Source organism: Schistocerca gregaria, chromosome 3, assembly GCF_023897955.1.
Source record: "Schistocerca gregaria isolate iqSchGreg1 chromosome 3, iqSchGreg1.2, whole genome shotgun sequence".
Classification (NCBI taxonomy): domain Eukaryota; kingdom Metazoa; phylum Arthropoda; class Insecta; order Orthoptera; family Acrididae; genus Schistocerca; species Schistocerca gregaria.
The window spans coordinates 683208917-683228515 of NC_064922.1; the positions used below are offsets into that span (position 1 = coordinate 683208917).

Sequence of the window (19599 nt, forward strand, 5' to 3'; positions counted from 1 at the left end):
GCAGGCAAGTTCGGGTTGTATAGTAGGCGATCGAGTGCATGCTATCAAAAGCGCTGCAGGAGCGTCTTCATTGTCCATGCAGTGTGCTTCAGAAAACTGTCATGAAGAAGGAAATGCACGACAGCTACTCTATGTGGGCGGCATGGAATCAACGAAATCTCTCAGCAGGCACACATACTTGATGGGAGACATTATTTTCTAGGCATCTTTACGCGCTCACTGTGCGCAAAGAGCTGAAAAGCCTTTGTAGATGTATCCATCGAAGATAGGTAGAATTGCCACGACGCCGTATTCATAGTGATTGCCAGCTCTGAAGTACTTCCGTGGCAGCTTAGGCTCTGTTTCGCATTGTATAGAAATTTCTTGTGAAATGTGCTGAGGGCGGTTTTCCTACGACTAACTGGAGCATTCTGGATCACTCCTGTAGCTTTATTGTTAGACATACAATCCTACGAGTATTTGTCCCCAGAGAATTCACTACATATCAAGTGACTTCATACTGCCTTAAAAAGCTGAGATAGGCAAGTTCAGAGTGTCACGGATGTTGGAAATGTCAAATAAATTTAATACAGACCGCCTACAGCTATCAGGTCTTTCTTAACATCACAGAAAAGCGCCATGTTTCACTTATCGTCTATCTATTAACTATCAGTATAGGAACTTCTTTTAACGTTGTTATTGTGATGTAGCATTTCCTATAGTAGTAATCTGCGTTTGGGCTTCAGTAACATGCTGCTTGTGATGCAACGTAAGAATTAATTGTATGGTGCATCCAGAAATTTGCCGATTATAGTAAAATACAGGGTGTTTACAAATTAGTTGTACAAAAGTAATCTTTAATTCTCAAAAGGGTAAATAACTTGAAGTGTTTGATACAGCACTGAATGCAGTATAACTTCAAGATTTATCCCCGTGTGACAATGTTAGTTCGCGATGTTCCCGCAACGTGGTATGCACGAATGAGTTATTCCAACAGTCATCATGGTATCGTATAACAGTGCAAGGTGTGCGCTGTGCTGTTCATGGTTTCACGAATCCGAATCCGCTACTACAGTTTGGAGACATTTCAAGACTAAATATCGCAAGACACCACCTCAAAGACAGACTGTTAGTAACTGGCACAATAGTTTCACCGAAACTGGCTGTGTATCACAGTAGTCGCCATGTGGGGGTGGGCAAGAATCAATTGAACAAGTTCGGCAGTCTTACATTCATAGTCTTGGTAAATCTCCGTTATGTGCCAGCTTAGAATTGAATATGCCTACTGTTACATTGTTGAAGATATTAAGGAACTGAATATGCCTACTGTTACAGTGTTGAAGATATTAAGGAACTGAATATGCCTACTGCTACAGTGTTGAAGATATTAAGGATTTGCCGGTCGTTCAAATCCTACAAATTGCAAGTGTTTACAAGCTTTAAGATGAAGGACAAAGAAAAACAAGCTGTGTTTTGTGTAGAAGTATTTACCAGAAATCAGACTGAAGATGATTTTCTTAGCAAAATTATGTTCTGTGGCGAAGCCACCTTCCATACCTTCGGAATATTGATTAGGCATAATGTTCTGATATGGGGTGTGCGGAAACCACGTCACGTAATCAAACGCCTACAGGACTCGCCTAAGGTAACTGTTCTTTGCGCTGTAAATTGTAACAACAGTTTCACTCCTTTCTTTTTTTACGAGTCGACAGTAACTGGCATATTGTACCTGTACAGGCTTTAACATTATCGAATGACTCAGTACAATAGGATATGTGCACAGATTTATTTCCCAGCAAGATGGTACTCCGCCACATATCGTTGTAAAGTTGTCACTTATCTCCGTGGGATAGCGCCGACTTGGATTAGACGTGGCGGAACAATATACTAGCCATCACGATCACCTGACTTAACCCCGACAGACTTCTGTGTGTGGGGTTAAAGTAAAGAGATCGTTTGTTCCTCCACTTCCGGGAAACGTCGACTAGCTGCAACAGCGGATAACACAAGCAGCTGCCACCGGACTCCAAGACTTGGTTCACAGGATTTGGCAGGGAACTGATTACAGATGTGACATTCGTCGTATTGTAGAAAGTAGCCACATTGAAAATTTGTAAATAAAATGAAATCATATGCTCCATTCAATGTGCATCAAAAATTTCTGATAGTTATTTACCTTTCTCACAATTAAAAATATTTTTGTATAAGTGATTTATAAACACCCTGACGAGCCTTGGTTCATAGTGACAAGTATAGCAGAACTGACAGCAACCCTACAATGAGGTTTTCTTAATAATTCACCAGCGGAGAGAGTAACATGGACCATTATTGGTTCATTTGTTTAAATACATAGCACACTTTGTTTTTCATTTAACTTTCTGTGCTTTTCTTCTTAGCTGGCTGTTAGTTCAGGCTTTTGGGTACGTTTCTTTATGTAAGTGGCAGTAGAACTGTCTAAGAGCGCAGTAAGATCCCCTTCAACATTGGTATTTAATATTGCCGAACTTCCACATTTACGAAACGGTTTAGCTTGGAGCGCTCATTTACTGTCTCCCAGTGCATTGCTCGTACTGGGTTGGGTACAGAGCGAGCGAGAGGAGGTGAAGAGAGAGAGAGAGAGACAGAGAGAGAGAGAGAGAGAGAGAGAGAGAGAGAGAGAGAGACAGTGCGAGGGGTGGGGGAGTTGTTGTTCCCTCTTGGTTCTTGTACATATTGTACATTACCCATCTCTCCCTACAAACTTTGTGTTCTACATTACGGGAGGTCTTCTCATGGCGGAAGCCTCGTCAGAGAGGTCCACCGCATGAGCGGCTAGGGAAGTGATTCCAGTGGTGGTTGCCCGTTGCCATCCACTGGTGATGATGGAATGATAATGAGGACAACACAAAACCCAGTCCCTGAGCGGAGAAAAGCTCCGACCCAGCCGGGAATCGAACCCGGGCCTCTTGGCATGACAGACCGAAGCTCTGACCACTCAGCTATCGAGGCGGACTCTCTCCCTATAGCGTACACCTATTGGATTTTGAACATCTTGCACCATTTTACATTGTCGAACGCTTTTTCCAGGTCGACAGATCCCATTAACTCGTCTTGATTTTTCTTCACTCCTGTTTCCATTACTAAGTGCAATGTCAGGACTAACCGTCTGGTGCCCTTCACTTTCCTAAAGCCAAACTACATATCATCTAACAGATCTTCAATTTTCTTTTCTATTATTCTGTATATTATTCTTGTAACCAGTTTGGATGTAAAAGCTGTTAATCTGATTATGCGGTAATGCTCGCACTTGTCGGCTCTTGCTATCTTCGGAATTGTATGGATGATGATTTTCTGAAAGTCTAATTGTGTGCAGCCAATTTCATAGATTCTACACACCAACTTAAGTAGTCGTTAGGTTGCCACCTCCCACCAATGATTCCGGTGGAATGTTATCGATCCCTTCTGCTCTTTTAAATTATGACTCTAATACCGGATCATCCATCTCTTCCACATCACCACCAATTTCTTGTTCTGTCAGGCCATCAGACCATTCCTCCCCCTAATACAGGCCTCTAATTACTCTTTCCACCTATCTGTTCATTCCTCTGCATTTAACAGTGGAATTCTCAATCCACTTTTAATGTTGTCGCCCTTGATCACCGATATGCTGAGTTATTCCTCCCGACGATCATTCCTTTTTTTCGATTTCGTCACAGTTTTTCTGTAGCCATTTCCACCTGGGTTCCCTGATCTTCCTATTCATTTAATTCCCCATCCATATTAAAATCACGAATAGCAAGAAAGATCATTGGTAAGTTTCTGCGGGAACTCGAATCTCTCTAATTTTACTTTCATGCTCTTTTCACGAGACATACGCAGAAGGGAGTACCATATCGATGACTTTTATAGAAATGGAAGTCTCGGAGTTTGAACAGTAAACCACACCGTCGCACAAAACGCCTGTCTTGTAATCTCTGCCACTCTAATTCGCTGAGCTCCTCTTCTTTCTCGCTAGCTAAGTGAACTTGAAAACAAACGAGCTGCTGTTCTTCATATTATCTCTATTGCCTCTACTACAGGAATCGATCAAGGTCGCTGATCAACAAGCAATACTGAAGCATTCATCGAACCAGGTATTTGTAATCTACCTCCATTATGGGTGGACTACACATCCCAAGGATTTTTCCGATGAATCTCTTTGAGAACTGCCTTTCCTACCATAGTTTTATGTGGTCGTTTCACTTTAAATAGCTCCCCATGCATGCTACCAAACATTTAATAGATGCATCTGCTTATAGTGCAGCTTCTACAATAATGGCTCAATCTGACTATTTATACTCATACGTCACATTTACTTATGTTGAGGGTCCATTGCCAGTTTCTGCACTAACCACCGATCCTTTTCAGGTCTTCCTGCATTTCGCTACAATTTTATGTTTCACCTGTTCTCTATGACATGAAATCATTCGGCGGATGAAACATGATTAGGGGAACCTATCAATTCACTTCATGACAATCTTTTAGAAGTTTGTAAAACACAATATATTTACCATACATTTATTTTCTTTAATTCCCAATCGTAGAAACAGTCTAAGGTGAAAATGTTGTAGTCTTTTACAAAGCTCAGGTAAAAGAGTTTACTAATAAATACAAGACACATATTAGACACCCTGCGTCAGACTCCACGCTTTCCCACAGAATTCCACTCAGTAGCAGAAGTGTGTTCTGCAAACGGTTACCCTACCTGTCCGTGCGTTAGACGTGCACCCAGGTCACGCCAAGTTCCCCAATTTCTGTGAGGCTTTCAGGATAGCTTTATGCTATCAGCTAGAGAGCGAAATATCAGCGAGCAAAATATGTGGTTTCCTATGTGACTGGACGAAAGAGTTCCTGTTATAAAGAGCCCACTACACCGTCAAATATGCTGGTATCTTTCGATGTATTCCAAGGGAGTCTTACAGAGCCGTTAATATCTAGGATATATGTAAATGATGAAGTGGATTAAATACACATGTGTGACACGGTTTTTAGGCTATTCTTCTGCATCTAGCAAAATCGCAACGCCATGGAAAGAGTAACTCAGCTGTATTATAATATATTCATTGCACTACGACCGTTTCGTTCTCAAACGTCTTCAGATTGCCATTTATATCACTATTTTGGCATAACTCGGCAATTTAAAGATGATCTAACATCCAAACCGCTCGCAACGTACTAAACCTGTACTAACACAGCTGAGGTGGTTTTCGTTATTCATAGATAGCGCACTGGTTTATCTGGGTTGCCACCACTACGCCACTGCACAGGGTTGCCCTATAGCACGTAATAGGAATTAAAACAAAATCTAATGTCAAGTTTTACTAATTCAAACGCTCTTTTCTTGCTCAATATGATGTTTAATTTCCAAAGGTTTTTCATCTTTTAAAAAAAATGGTTCAAATGGCTCTGAGCACTATGGGACTTAAAATCTGTGGTCATCAGTCCCCTAGAACGTAGAACTACTAAACCCTAACCAACCTAAGGACATCACACACATCCATGCCCGAGGCAGGATTCGAACCTGCGACCGTAGCAGTCGCGCGGTTCCGGACTGCGCGCCTAGAACCGCTAGACCACCGTGGCCGGCTTTCATCTTTTATACTAAAGACGTCTTCAGTGGATTTTTCCTGGAATAATACTTTGTTTTTACACATCTTTATGTCATTTTGCCAAGTGTTGTGACTGGCAGCATTTAGAGACACACTTTCGAATAACAAGTGCATATCAACATGACTAAACGATGTAACAACGTCTACCTGGCTTGATGACGGAAATGCCTATCCTCGTCTATGCCTACCATCTGTAAGCTAGAACGAAGTCCATAACCCTCGAAGTGGCAAGGTGCAGGAAGGATAAGCAATGACACAGATCCAAGAGGCATCAACGAGCCCTAACGACAAGTGCCACGAGGCGATGAGCTCGTGGGCAGTCATATTTAAATAACGAAGCGGTGCCCTCCGTTGTAGCTAATGGAAGTACAGCGGTAACACAGGGCTCATTGCGAAGGTGAAACGTCACCTTGGCCTTGCAGCGGCTGCGGCAGGCGTTCGTTCCGTATCGGAACAGGGGCTGGTCGTCGGTAGGAGCCATGAGCATAACTGATTATTGATGGATGGAGCGCCGACCCAAGTACGGGTCCGCAGAAGAGTTCGTGCGTGGTTTAGTGTGGACCTGTGACCGCGGGGAGGCGATCAGGTGCCTGCCGAAGTAGCGCTGGGTAGCATAACCCGCGCGCAGTGTATTGGCGCTGTGACGTGTGCACAAGCTTTGGCGGTAAGCAGCTCAGTGATTCTTCTGTTGATAAACATCCTGAGAGATGAGTCAGGGACCTTACCTGGCCCGCATATCATAATTGTAGTTGTGGTGACCTAAAATGCAGGACCCCAGCCCTGCGTACACCCAAATACTACCCTGCAGACCCAATGAAACTGGTACACCTCCCTAATATCGTTCAGAGCTCCCGCGACCAAGCAGCACTACCGCAACACGACGAAGCATGAACTCGACTAATGTCTACTGCTGGAAGGAACTGACACCATGAACCCTGCAGGGCTGTCAATAAATCATAAGAGTGCGAAGGGTGGAGATATCTTCTGAACAGCACGTTACATGGCATCCCAGATAAGCTCAATAATCTTCATGTCTGGGGAGTTTGGTGACCAAAGGAAGTGTTCAGACTGAGAAAAATGATCTGGAGCCACTTCGTAGCAAATTCTAGAAATGTGGGGTGCCCATTGTCGTGCTGGAATTGCCCAAGTCAATGTACAATGGACGTGAATGGATACTGGTGGTCACACAGGATGCTTAAAAGTACGTGTCACCGGTCAGAGTCGTATCTAGACGTATCAGGGGTCCTATATCACTCCGACTGCACAGGTCCCACACGATTACAGACTTTCCACCAACTTGAACAATCCCCTGCTGACATGCAGGATCCTTGGATTCATGAGATTGTCTCCATACCCGTACACTTTCATCCGCTCAATACAATTTGAAACGTGACTCGACGGCCCAGGCAACATGTTTCCTCCCTCTCTGAGCACTATGGGACTCAACTGTTGTGGTCATTAGTCCCGTAGAACTTAGAACTACTTAAACCTAACTAACCTAAGTACATCACACACATCCATGCCCGAGGCAGGATTCGAACCTGCGACCGTAGCAGTCGCACGGTTCCGGACTGCGCGCCTAGAACCGCGAGACCACCGCGGCCGGCCAACATGTTTCCAGCCATTAACAGCTCATTGTTGATGTTGACGGGCCCAGGCGAGGCTAAAGCTTTGTGTAACGCAGTCATCAGGGGTACATGAGTGGGCCTTCAGCTCCGAAAGTCCATATCGATGATGTTTCGTTGAATGGTTCGCCCGCTGACACTTGTTGATGGCCCAGCACTGAAATTTTCAGCAATTTGCAGGAGGGTTGCACTTCTGTCAAGTTAACGATTCTCTTCATTGGTCCCGTTCTTGCAGGATCTTTCTCCGGCTGCAGCGCTGTCGGAGATTTGAGGCTTTACTGGATTCCTGATATTCACGGTACGTACGGAAAGATCCCCAGACACTTGTCTTATATAGGCGCTGCCGATCGCAGCTCCGTATTCTCGTATTCTGCCTGTTCACATATCTCTGTATTTTAATATGATTGCCTATACCAGCTTCTTTGGCGCTTCAGTGTATACAGTGTGGTGTCACCGCCATACACCACACTTGCTAGGTGGTAGCCAGAAATCGGCCGCGGTCCGGTAGTATACGTCGAACCCGCGTGTCGCCACTATCAATGATTGCAGACCGAGCGCCACCACACGGCAGGTCTAGAGAGACTTCCTAGCACTCGCCCAGTTGTGCAGCCGACTTTGCTAGCAATGGTTCACTGACTAAATACTCTCTCATTTGCCAAGACGATAGTTAGCATAGCCTTGAGCTACGTTATTTGCTACGACCTAGCAAAGCGCCATTATCAGTTACAAATGATATTATGAATCATGTACCGTCAAGAGCGACGTTCATCATTAATGGATTAAAGTTAAGTATTCCACCAGCTACGTCCGTTGTTTCTAAATTCTAATTTCCTTGTCCTGTTCCAGACCTCACGCCAGCCTGCGTGAGCTAAATCGTGTGCCTTTAGGCCTCCTCTAGCAACACGGTGTTGGCTCTCCTGCCAACCACAACATACAGTACTTACAAGCTCGAAACAGTTCACAGGCGACACCAAATGAACTGTTCTTACACCAAACATCATCACAATCAGGTGATTACGCTTCATATAGCTCAGCTAAGGAAAAACAAAATGTGAAAACAATAAAACCTAAAGATGTTAACGCGAATATCTTCCGAATCTGAATTGGATGTGCGCCCTTAACCTATAACCAAATGAAACGAAAGTGGATACTGCAAGGACAGACGAGTCTCTATAAGTGAGATTTTATTAATGTGAAAATTGTGGTGGCAACTATATCGGATGTATAAGTACTAATTGCAAAACAAAACCGTTTTATTGAGGAAAGAAACTGAAGTGTTTAGTGTGAAAGATGGAATGCATCTGAAAATCAAGCATTACATTACAGCACGGAAAATGTCTCTGAATTTATAAAATAAGTATTTATGTACTTCCTGCAGATAATGGCCACACCAACAACTTTGTTACAATCAATGAAGCTTTCAGTCCTCGCTTCCTACTCCTGCCGTCCAATAGAAATAGAGTTCACTTACGTTCCTGACGAAGAGACTCTACGAGCAGGATGAAATTACGCAACAGAAAAATTAAAGTGGGGCAGGTCAGTTGTAAATACAGCACCCTGATGTAGGTCACTTGCGAAGTGATCGAATCGTTGGTTTTATAAACAACATAACGATACTGTCAAGTTCCTAGAAATGTTTCATTGAATTTGACAACGGCCCCAGAGACCCTAAGCTCACACGGTAAAGCTTTCTCGACGAGACTCATTATACTATACCCTGAGTACACCTTTTGTGAACATGTATTGGAATCAGTCTCAAATCGAAAAACATGTAAGAGGACATGTCTGGAACAAAATAACGGGGAACGACCATACAAAATTAATTCCCTCTCCGTAAGCAAGTGGCAGTTTCGCTGCAAGAAAACTGAAGAAATGGAAGAATCAGCTTACTAAATCCTTGTCCAGTGTTTGTTGAATGGCGCACTTCAGTCTGATACACTTACCAGATCGGATTAATAGAGCTGGTAGACAATATTCCAAGGTAGCTGCACCTTTCACTCGAGTTCGTTTACTGAGCTTTGGACGTAACTATAGTCCTAGATAGCTGACGTCAGTTTGCTATAGAATTATGGCATACGTATTACGCTCGCCTATTAAGGCCATTCTCAAGCCGGATAGCAATCTGTTACGGCGTATAAAGTCAAGCGCCAGCAGCCCAGTAGGGAACGAATGGGAAGAGGAGGCTGTGAGAAGAAGTCCGCCAATCGGACGCTGACCGACCTCCCTTCCAGGACAGAGCGACTGCAGCGGCTCCTAGGTGAAGAGGACATAAACGCCGCCTCCGACTGTTGGCACTCCACCTGGATAGCAGCGTCAACGTTAGGCATTCCGATAGCAGTTCAGGAAAGACTTTTGTCGGTTAAAGATCAGCGATCACTGCAAAGACTGATTATTTCGTATGTCACCCTTTGCTTGCGACATATCTGTGTAATTACCAAAGTTAAGTGTCAGTAATTGTCTTTTTGTAATCAAGCTCATTAATACGAGTTGTCTAATTGTTTGTCTAGCGAACCGAGTAAGCAGGATTCCTAGACACAACAAGAATGTCAACGAGGATGGTCAGAAGATAGTAAACGAGGATGGACGAAAAATTGGTGACGAGGTAAACGAATACCAACGCGACCACCTGTTCACGTTTCACACCCAGAGCCGCTAGCTGCAACGGTTTTCTTTTGTCGTGGGCTTTCTCTTTTGCTGGCGCCTTAGCTCTATCTTGTCTTTTCTTTTCAGGTGCCTGTTTACATGTTTTAACAATATCTCTTATAGTGTTTTTTTTTCTATTCCGTGTTTTCAGGTGGGCGTTGCAGAAATTTTCTTTGCTTGTGTTTTTGCATTGTGTGTTTATTGCATATGCCTATTCCAAAATGAGCAAACACACCTCTCCCACCCCCTGCTCAGGCGTCTCGGCTGCAAGCGACAGATGCATCGCAGATATCACAGATGTTGCAGTTTCAGACGCAGCAAATTGCAACCCTTCTCAATACGGTAAAGCAGTTACCCTCAAACCAAGCACTGAACGCTGCGCAACATGCAACAACTGTAGCTCCGAGTGCCATACTGCCTTTTCGCCAGAAAAAGGAGAGTAATGCCTCGAGTGGTTGCAACAGTATGAAGCCCATATCACTGTTCACAAAATATCAGGCACTGTGAAACTACATTACTTATTGTCAATGGTAGGAAGTGCAGTCATTCACCTCATACAGAAATTGTTCCCTCTGAGAGAACTTGGCTGTGATCAGGTTATAAGTCCTCTAACTAACTATTCTGACCAATAAGTGAGTGTAGTGTCAGCTAGGTACCAATTCTTTCGTTGCAAGAAAAGGTCAGAACAAACGTACCGCCAGTGGGTGACAGATTTGCATGGTATGACGAGGAAATGCAAATTCAAATATGCTTGTGGTGCTTCATGTTCCGATCTTATGTTGCGTGATGTGACTGATGTGACTGATGTCAAACTTAGAGAACAGATCCACAGTCCGATCCATCATTCCAGCACTTAGTGCACATTCTAGATCAGTATGATTCAGGTGCCGTAGTGGCCGATAAATTTGAGCAGCCACCAGTCTGCCGGGTTGACTCGTCCCTTCCTCACAACTGGGCGAATAGACACCAATAACAGGCTCGTGCCAAGCCACAAACAACAGTTCTCTACACAGGCGGCTACGTCAGTGAATAGAATTAAGTCATGCCCTCTGTGCTATTCACGGCACTAACGCCAAGATCGCCCGTCCAGACAAGCACAGTGTTACACTAATGGCAAGAAAAGTCACGTCCAATCCTTATGTTTGCAACAGAACAAACATAAAAATTTTGCCCACTCACATAATTCTCGTCACAAGGCCCATGTAATCAATGCAGTGTATTCAAAGCCTGCTGGAGGTATTAGCAAAACTAGCAACCGAACAGTATTTTCAATGCTTCTCCAGTCCAACAAACTTTTTGATCGTTTGCGTCTTAGTGGAAAACGTTTCAAATTTCAGCTGGACACGGATACCTCTGTTACATTGCTGAATCGTAACACATATGAACTGTTAGGCTCCCCACGCCTGTCTAAAGCTAGTATGCATCTGACAGCTTATAATGGACTAGACAGTCTCATTCTCGGAAATTATATGCTTTGCCTGCCATGTATCGCTCACGTACGCGAACTGTGACTTTCACTGTGCTAGAATCAAGCGATTGTGAGAACATATTTGGCCTTGATTCGTTTGATCTGTTTGGCTTTCAAATTCAGTGCAATGTGTTGTCAGTGACCGCATTCATAGCCAAAGACAGTGTAACTAGCTTGCTGAAAGAATTCCCTGAACTCTTAGGTTTAGACAAGGCTAACAATTTCATTGGACATATTTCTATGAAAGACAATGGTGAGCCGAAATTTTGCCGGGCCAGAACTGCTCCCATTGCATTACGGGACAAACTGGCTGCTTAACTTAAAGAATTTCAGGATAGCGGAACTATTGCAGCCATCTAAGCTAGTCAGTGGGCAAGTCCACTGATTTTGTTCCTCAAACCTTCAGGTCGCATTCACCTCTGTGTTGACTTTAAGTCTATAGTCAACCCACAAACCTGACTGACACCTATCAGTTGCTACACCCGTAGGATCTCACGGATAGATTGGGTACTGGTCACTACTTTCCAAAAATTGATTTGCGCCACTCATATCTTCAAATACTACTAGATGAAGAATCTCATTTGGGCTTGTTTAAATATTTGCTTTTGCCTTTTGACAGTGCTTCCGCACCCGCCATTTTCCAACAGTATACGGAACACCTGACTGTTCAAGTAACTAACTGTTCAAATTATTTGGGCGATATTGTCGTACCAAGTCGTACACATGAAGAAAACATTGAAAATTTGCGTGCTTTGTTTCGTGTGATATCTGATAAAGGACTAAAGTGTAGATTGGAAAAGTGTGATTTTTTAAAACCTGAGTTGCATTATCTTGGTCATGTCATAAACAGCCAAGGTGTACATCCTCTTCAGTCACATTTCTTAGCCAAACGTTACCTGCCAGTTCCACGCAATGTCACAGAATTGTAGTCAGTCTTAAGGTAAATGAACTTCTACATACGGTTCATACCGAATACTGCACAAATCGCAGCTTCATTGCATAGCTTGCGTTGCAAGAACGTCCCCTTTGTTTGGACAGATTAGCGCCAAGAAGCTTTACAAAAACTTAAAGATGAATTGCTCAGTGATCGATGCTGGGCTCATTTTGGTCCTGACAAACCAGTTGTGTTGAAAGTTGACGATTCTTCTTACGGAATCAGTGCAATGCTTTCGCACAGAATTGATGATAGAGACACGCCTATAGCTTTCCCATCAAAAGTGTTGTCAAAAGCTCATTGTGATTACTCACAAATAGAGAAAAAGCCATTGGCTATTGTGTATGGTGGAAATTCCATTACTAACTGTATGGCAGAAAATTCTACTTAGTGACGGATCACCAGCCGTTACAGTCCTTGTTTCGTCCAGTGAAGCCGGTTCCTGTACGAACTGCTCACAAATTGCAAAGACGGGCTTTGTTGTTGCCTCAGTGCCAGTACGAGATTGTGTGTCGTCCGATAGCTCAACATGGTAATGTGGACGCACTTTCACTTCTTCCGATCCACCCTGATACAGACATTGACGCTTCTGCTGCCTCTTATTGTCACATCGATTCTCAGGATTCTGAATTGCTTCCTCTGAACTATAGGAAAACTGCACATGCCAAGAAATCTGATTCAGATTAGTACACTTTGATAAACTGCATTCGCTCATTGTATTGCAAGAAGAAGTGTTGCAGTTACCTCACCAATGACACTGGGGGATTGTTCGTACGAAACAGTTAGCGCCTTGACACTGTACTTGGCAGGGTATGGACACCCAAGTACAACAGTTGACGTCACAGTGTCACGCATCCTCCCACCCACAAAAATTATCTGCTTGGCCTACGCCGAAGTCACCATGGCAGCGTGAGCACATCGATTATGTGGGACCTTTATGGAGCATTCCTTGGTTGATTGTGGTAGACGGTAATAGCAAGTTTCCTTTTGCTGTGCCAATGAACTCGACGACGTGACGTAACACGGTTCAAGCGTTATCCTCTATTTTGTGCCTCGAAGGTTTGCTTGAAGCCATAGTGTCGGACAACGGCTCTCATTTGACGTCAAATGAATCTGAAACACTCTGTGAAGGCAATGACATACAGGATCCAACTAGTGCACTGTTCCACCCTCAGTCGAACGGCGAAGCGGAACGTTTTGTCAGAACCTTCAAGTAGCAGATGGCCAAACTTCCCACCGCACACACCAGGGATCAAGCATTGCAACTGTTTCTAGCCTCCTATCGTTCCGGTCCACGAGATGGACCATTGCCGGCGGAATTGCTTCACGGTCGCCGCCATGGACACTGCTCCACCAGCTCCACCTCCTCAACATCCGCGCCAGCGGACACAGCTCCCCCAGCTCCACCCTCCTCAACATCCGGCGCCGCAGGAAGGCGGCATGTATCGCTTCGCGCAGCGTGATATTGTGTTTTCCGGGATTTTTAGCGGCAGCAGACGGTGGGCGCGGGGCGAGATCCTTCGTTGACTTGTCGCTTGCATGTATCTCATTTCAGGCCCAGACGGATTGCAGCTCCGGCATCACAATCAAATTCACCACAGTCACGTGAACGGATATGCTTCTGTATCTCTTCTCCCAGATTCACGTATCCCGAGGACAGCGCTGCCACAGCAGCCGTCAGAGGGTGTTATCACGACACCGAGGAACGAGCCCATGGAGACAGAGCCCTCTTGTCCAACCGATGGAGCCGGACCCGCCCACGCAGCAGCAGCCGATGCTTCCTACATCTGAGTATGAGCCACAGGAGGTGGATGCGTAGCGTCTGGGCGTTTTCCAGGCAACGTCTCCACCACTAGTGAAGGCCGGATGGCGGGGTACAACCACCAGTCTGAGGTCCCCTGCAGCCACAGCTTCCGCTCCATCAGAGCGTTCATGGCGTAAAATCAAGTATCATCGCGCCAGTCAGGAACGAAAGGGAAGAAGAGGCTGTGAGGAGAAGTCAGCCAATAGTACGCCGACCGACTTCCCTTCCAGGACGACAACGCGAGACAGCAGCGACCTTCTAGGTGAAGAGGACGTAAGGTCGCCCCACATGGGTAATAGCGTCAACGTTAGGCATTTCGATATCCGTTCAGGAAAGACTTCTGTCAGTTAGAGATCAGCGGTCACTGCAAAGACTGATTATTTCGTATGCTGCCCTTTGCTTGCGACACTCCTGTGTAATTGCCATAGTTAAGTGTCTGTAGCCGGCCGCGGTGGTCTAGTGGTTCTAGGCGTGCAGTCCGGAACCGCGGGACTGCTACAGTCGTAGGTTCGAATCCTGCCTCGGGCATGGATGTGTGTGATGTCCTTAGGTTAGTTACGTTTAAGTAGTTCTAAGTTCTAGGGGACTGATGACCACAGATGTTAAGTCACATAGTGCTCAGAACCATTTGAACCATTTTTTAAGTGTCTGTAATTGTCTTTATGTGATAAAACTCATCAATACAAGTCGTTCAATTGTTTGTCTAGCGAACCGCGTAAGCGGAATTCCTAGACACAAAAAGATTGACGGTTTCGCAGTGTCATTTAATCAACAGTATACGAACTTAAAGGATGCCATATCAGGCCTGTGATAGGGTAGAAGAGTTCGTAGGAAACAGAACACAACACATTTTTCTTTGTGTAGAGAAATCTTCAGATGTAAAGTAGACAGCGATGTATCAGTATATAATATTATAGGACTGACACTGCTTACAAATTACATGTGAATGATGTAGTGGATAGTCGAAAGGTACATGAGGCTACTCGCAAACGATGCTCTTGTGTACAAACAGGTCCCAGTGCTAGAAAATTTTATCGAAGCGCAGGAACACCCGCAGAGGATTGGTGCGTGGTGTAGGGATTGGCAGTTGACACTCTCATCAGACAAATGTAACTTTGGAAATTTGTGGTAAGGTCTTATGGGACCAAACTGCTAAGGTCATCGGTTCCTAAGCTTACAGACTAGACAGTCAAACTTAAACTAAGGACAACACACACCCATGCCCGAGGGAGGACACGAACCTCCGACGGGAGAAGACGCGGACCGTGATAAGACGCCTAAGGTAGCTCGGCTACCTGGCGCGGCAGACAAATGTAACATTTTGCGCATACACAGACGGAAAGAACCGTTTTCCTCTGATTACACTATTGACGAACAACCATATTCACTAAATATTTGGAAGTGTATATACGGAGCAATTTAATGTGGAACGATAAAAAAAAATTAACCCTAGGAAAGCCGATGTCAGATTTTAATTCAGCCACAGAAGACGTAGTTTACAAAATCCTCGTTCGAGTATTACTTGGGTATCGTTCCACAGACTGAAAAGCTTACCGGGTAGGACTTATAGAAGAAACAGAGGAGATACCAAGAATAGCATCGCGTTTCCTCACGTGTTTGTCTGGTGAGAGTGACAGCGTCAAGTATATGCTCATTCGATTCCAGTGGAGGCCACCAATAGAAAGACAGTGAGAATCACGTTTTAGTTTAATGTTAAAATTCCTAGGTCCTGCCGGCCGCGGTGGTCTAACGGTTCTAGGCGCGCAGTTCGGAACCGCGCAACTGCTACGGTCGCAGGTTCGAATCCTGCCTCGGGCATGGATGTGTGTGGTGTCCTTAGGTTAGTTAGGTTTAAGTAGTTCTAAGTTCTAGGGGACTGATGACCACTGCTGTTAAGTCGCATTTGAACCAGCCATCCTAGGTCCTACGGTCCTAGAAGGGTTAAATGGCTCTGAGCACTATGCGACTTAACAGCAGTGGTCATCAGTCCCCTAGAACTTAGAACTACTTAAATCTAACTAACCTAAGGACATCACACACATCCATGCCCGAGGCAGGATTCGAACCTGCGACCGTAGCAGTCGCGCGGTTCCGGACTGAGCGCCTAGAACCGCGAGAACACCGCGGCCGGCTAGAAGAGTTAACCAATATTTATCTTCCTCTACTCAAAAAAAAGCATGAATACAAAATTAGAGAGGTTCGAGGTGTCACGGAAGCTTACCTATTATCTTCTTCTAGCGTGCCCCTTGCAACATGAACAGGAAACAGGGAAGTGACAATGGTACACAAGTACCCTTCGCTGTACATCGTAAGGTAGTAGTTTTCCTAATAATTACATAGAAACATCTTTCTTTGAAGCCATAACTCCAGCATTTTCTAGCTACATTTCACGGCAGCCTTCTTTTCTCCGCACTGATGCTGTTTGGAACCACATTTTACCATATTTATCTACACGTCCTATGCTCCCGCACTTTCCTCTCTCTCTCCCTCTCTCTCTGTCTCTCACCCACACTCTCATAGGACACGTAATCCAATCATTCACTCGCGTACAGGAAAGTAAAAAAAATTGAAAATCGCAAAACACTGCCCAAATTCGAGACAAACACAACCAACCATAAACATAAAAGTTCCAAAAAGCTGCATAAATCTATAGAAAAAGAGAGGTGCTGTTCACATTCGACTCTCTCTCTCTCTCTCTCTCTCACACACACACACACACAAACACACACATACACACACACACACACACACACACACACAAACGCGCGCGTGCGCGCACTTACTCATACACATAAATATTATCAGCACAACAGGCAGTACGATCACGTTAAAGTTCTCGAATACAGATATCATGATCCTCGAAACATCGTGAGGAAGACTCACTGTTGCTACATTCAATAAACGTAAGACTTAATATTTTAACCGAGAGCTCTTGACTTTCAGACGACTATATGACTGATAAACATTTTAAGGTTTACTTACCCAATTTTTACCATTGCGCCGTAGAGGAAGTTACGTTTCACTGTAGTACCAAGAATCGTTTCTGAAAAAGATTGGAGAGCTGAATTAAACATCATTAATACTGGCGTAAAATGTGAACTGATACTCAAAAAAAAATTAATCAGCTAACTTGTTTCTTGACTTAAACTCTCTTTTCATTGTTAGCCTAGATGCATACATTTTAAAAAATCTTACATGTCTAATACAAAAATCTGAGAAAAAAATTGACTATGATGAATATGTTTTCTTCGTGGGTGCTGTAAGAAGAGAACGGGTTAGGACCAGGACGAGTTGGCGGTCGGGGGTTTCCTTGTCTCTGGTTCCCAGAGAATGGCAGGCAAATTCGGAGAAAACTGCTACAACTCGCGATGGAGACTCCCTCTCTCTTTGCAACTAAAGTACTCACAGTAGCAGTAAGATTTTCTAGAAACACCTTTAGAATGAGAAGGTTCAACAACAGTGACAGTATGTTTTCTGAGTAACAAACTGATCGTTTAAGGAATTACTTTAACACACAAGCTGATGGCAAAATATTGCGCATCGTTCGGACCGTGATAGTAACAAATTCGTCCAGTATTGTTAAATCGCGAAGAAATCGCTATGCACTGTAATGCTAAACACACTAATAGTTTTGATGAAAGTACTGGTATCCAACATTGAATAAAAGTTCGTAAGCGATATTTACCTTCTTTTTCACAAATTCATTTTTTTTATTCTTGATAACTGCGATTACAAGTTGACCTCTGCACTTCAAAGCACTTCTATATGCAAAATTATCTGATCCCAAAAAGGCACAATGTCCAATTGGCATTTTTTTTCCCAACAATTACAAGGAAACATAGATGCTACTTTTCTTCCCACAGCAAAGAGCTTTGTCGTCACAGCAAAGAACGTTGTTGTCTCAATAAATGTAGCGTATCATCACTGGTACTCGCAGTCGGAATATTGAAATCATATTATAATATGTAGGGGCTTCAGAGAGTATGTATTCTGTAAATGTGTTACATATTTAGCTCTACGTACACTGTCAATATATACGTGAGAGGAAGTCGCATAGTAGTTGATACGTTATGATACTGGATGTGGTGTTATTAATCATATTTAATATTGCGGTCAGGCGACACTACTTCGTGTGGCCGTAACTGTGGTTCTTAGTTGAGGTGGCACATCAGACTAGAACACATAAAATGTTACATTGAAATGTCAAAGAAACTGTTAGAGATACGCGTTATCAAATACAGAGATATGTGAAGAGGCAGAATACGACGTTGCGGTCGGCAACGCCTATATAAGACAACAATTGCCTGGCGCAGTTGTCAGATCGGTTACTGCTGCTACAATGGAAGGTTATCAAGATTTAAGTGAGGTGTTACAGTCAGCGCACGAGCGAATGGACACAGTACCTCTAAGATATAGCGAGGAGATTTTCCCGCACTACCATTTCACGAGAGTACCATAAATATGAAGAATCCAGTAAAACATCTAATCGCTACGGCCGGAAAAAGAGCCAACAATAACGGGACCAATGACGATTGAAGAGAATCTTTCAACGTGACAGAAGGGCAACCCTTCCGCAAATTTCAGTGCTGGGCCATCAATAAGTGTCAGCGTGCGAACCATTCAATGAAACATCATTGATATGGGCTATACGGAGCCGAAGGCCCCTCGTGTACCCTTAATGACTGCACGACTCAAAGCCTTAGCCTTCTACGGACCCCTCAACACCGACCTTGGAGCCGGCCTTGGTGGCCGAGCGGTTCTAGGCGCTTCAGTCTGGAACCGCGCGACCGCTACGGTCGCAGGTTCGAATCCTGCCTCGGGCATGGATGTGTGTGATGTCCTTAGGTTAGTTAGGTTTAAGTAGTTCTAAGTTCTAGGGGACTGATGACCTGAGATGTTAAGTCCCATAGTGCTCAGAGCCATTTTTTTTAACCGACCTTGGACTGTTGATGATGGAAACGTGTTGCCTGGTCATACGAGTCTCGTTTCAAATTGTATGGAGCGGATGGACGTTTACGGGTGTTTGGAGACAACCCCATGAATCCATGGACCCTGCATGTCGGTAGGGGACAGTTCAAACTGGTGAATACTCTGTAATGGCGTGGGGCGTTTGCAGTTGGAGTGATATGGCACCACTGATACGTCTAGATACGACTCTTATCAGGTGACTCGTACGTGGCATCCAGTCTGATCACCTGCATCCATTGATGCCCATTATGCGTTCCAACCGACTTGAGCAATTCCAGCAGGATAGTGCGACACCCGCCGCATCCAGAATTGCTAAAGCATGGCTCCAGAAACATTCTTCTGAGTTTAAACGCTTCCGCTGGCCATCAAACTCCCCAGAAGTGAACATTATTGAGAATATCTGGGATGCCTTGAAATGTGCTGTTTAGAAGGGATCTCTACTCCTCGTACTCTTACGGGTTTATGTACAGCCGTGTAGGATTAATTTTCCTCCAGCATTACTTCACACGTTATGCGAGTCCATGCAACGTAGTGTCGCGGCATTTCTGGGT

The 19599-nt window shown here is 44.3% G+C and overlaps 1 protein-coding gene across 1 annotated transcript in view; it reads right to left on the reverse strand.

Moving 5' to 3' along the window:
* The window catches only part of LOC126355554 (uncharacterized), a 936011-nt gene extending 918184 nt beyond the window's left edge, over positions 1–17827 (reverse strand). Inside the window, exons 1-2 of the mRNA XM_050005911.1 lie at positions 17766–17827; positions 17063–17123 (exon numbers count right to left, since the gene is read on the reverse strand). Of these exons, the coding sequence (XP_049861868.1) occupies positions 17063–17076 (14 nt within the window). The 5' untranslated portion in view covers positions 17077–17123; positions 17766–17827. The remainder of the gene's footprint in view (positions 1–17062; positions 17124–17765) is intronic.
* Between the last annotated feature and the right edge of the window lie 1772 nt (positions 17828–19599).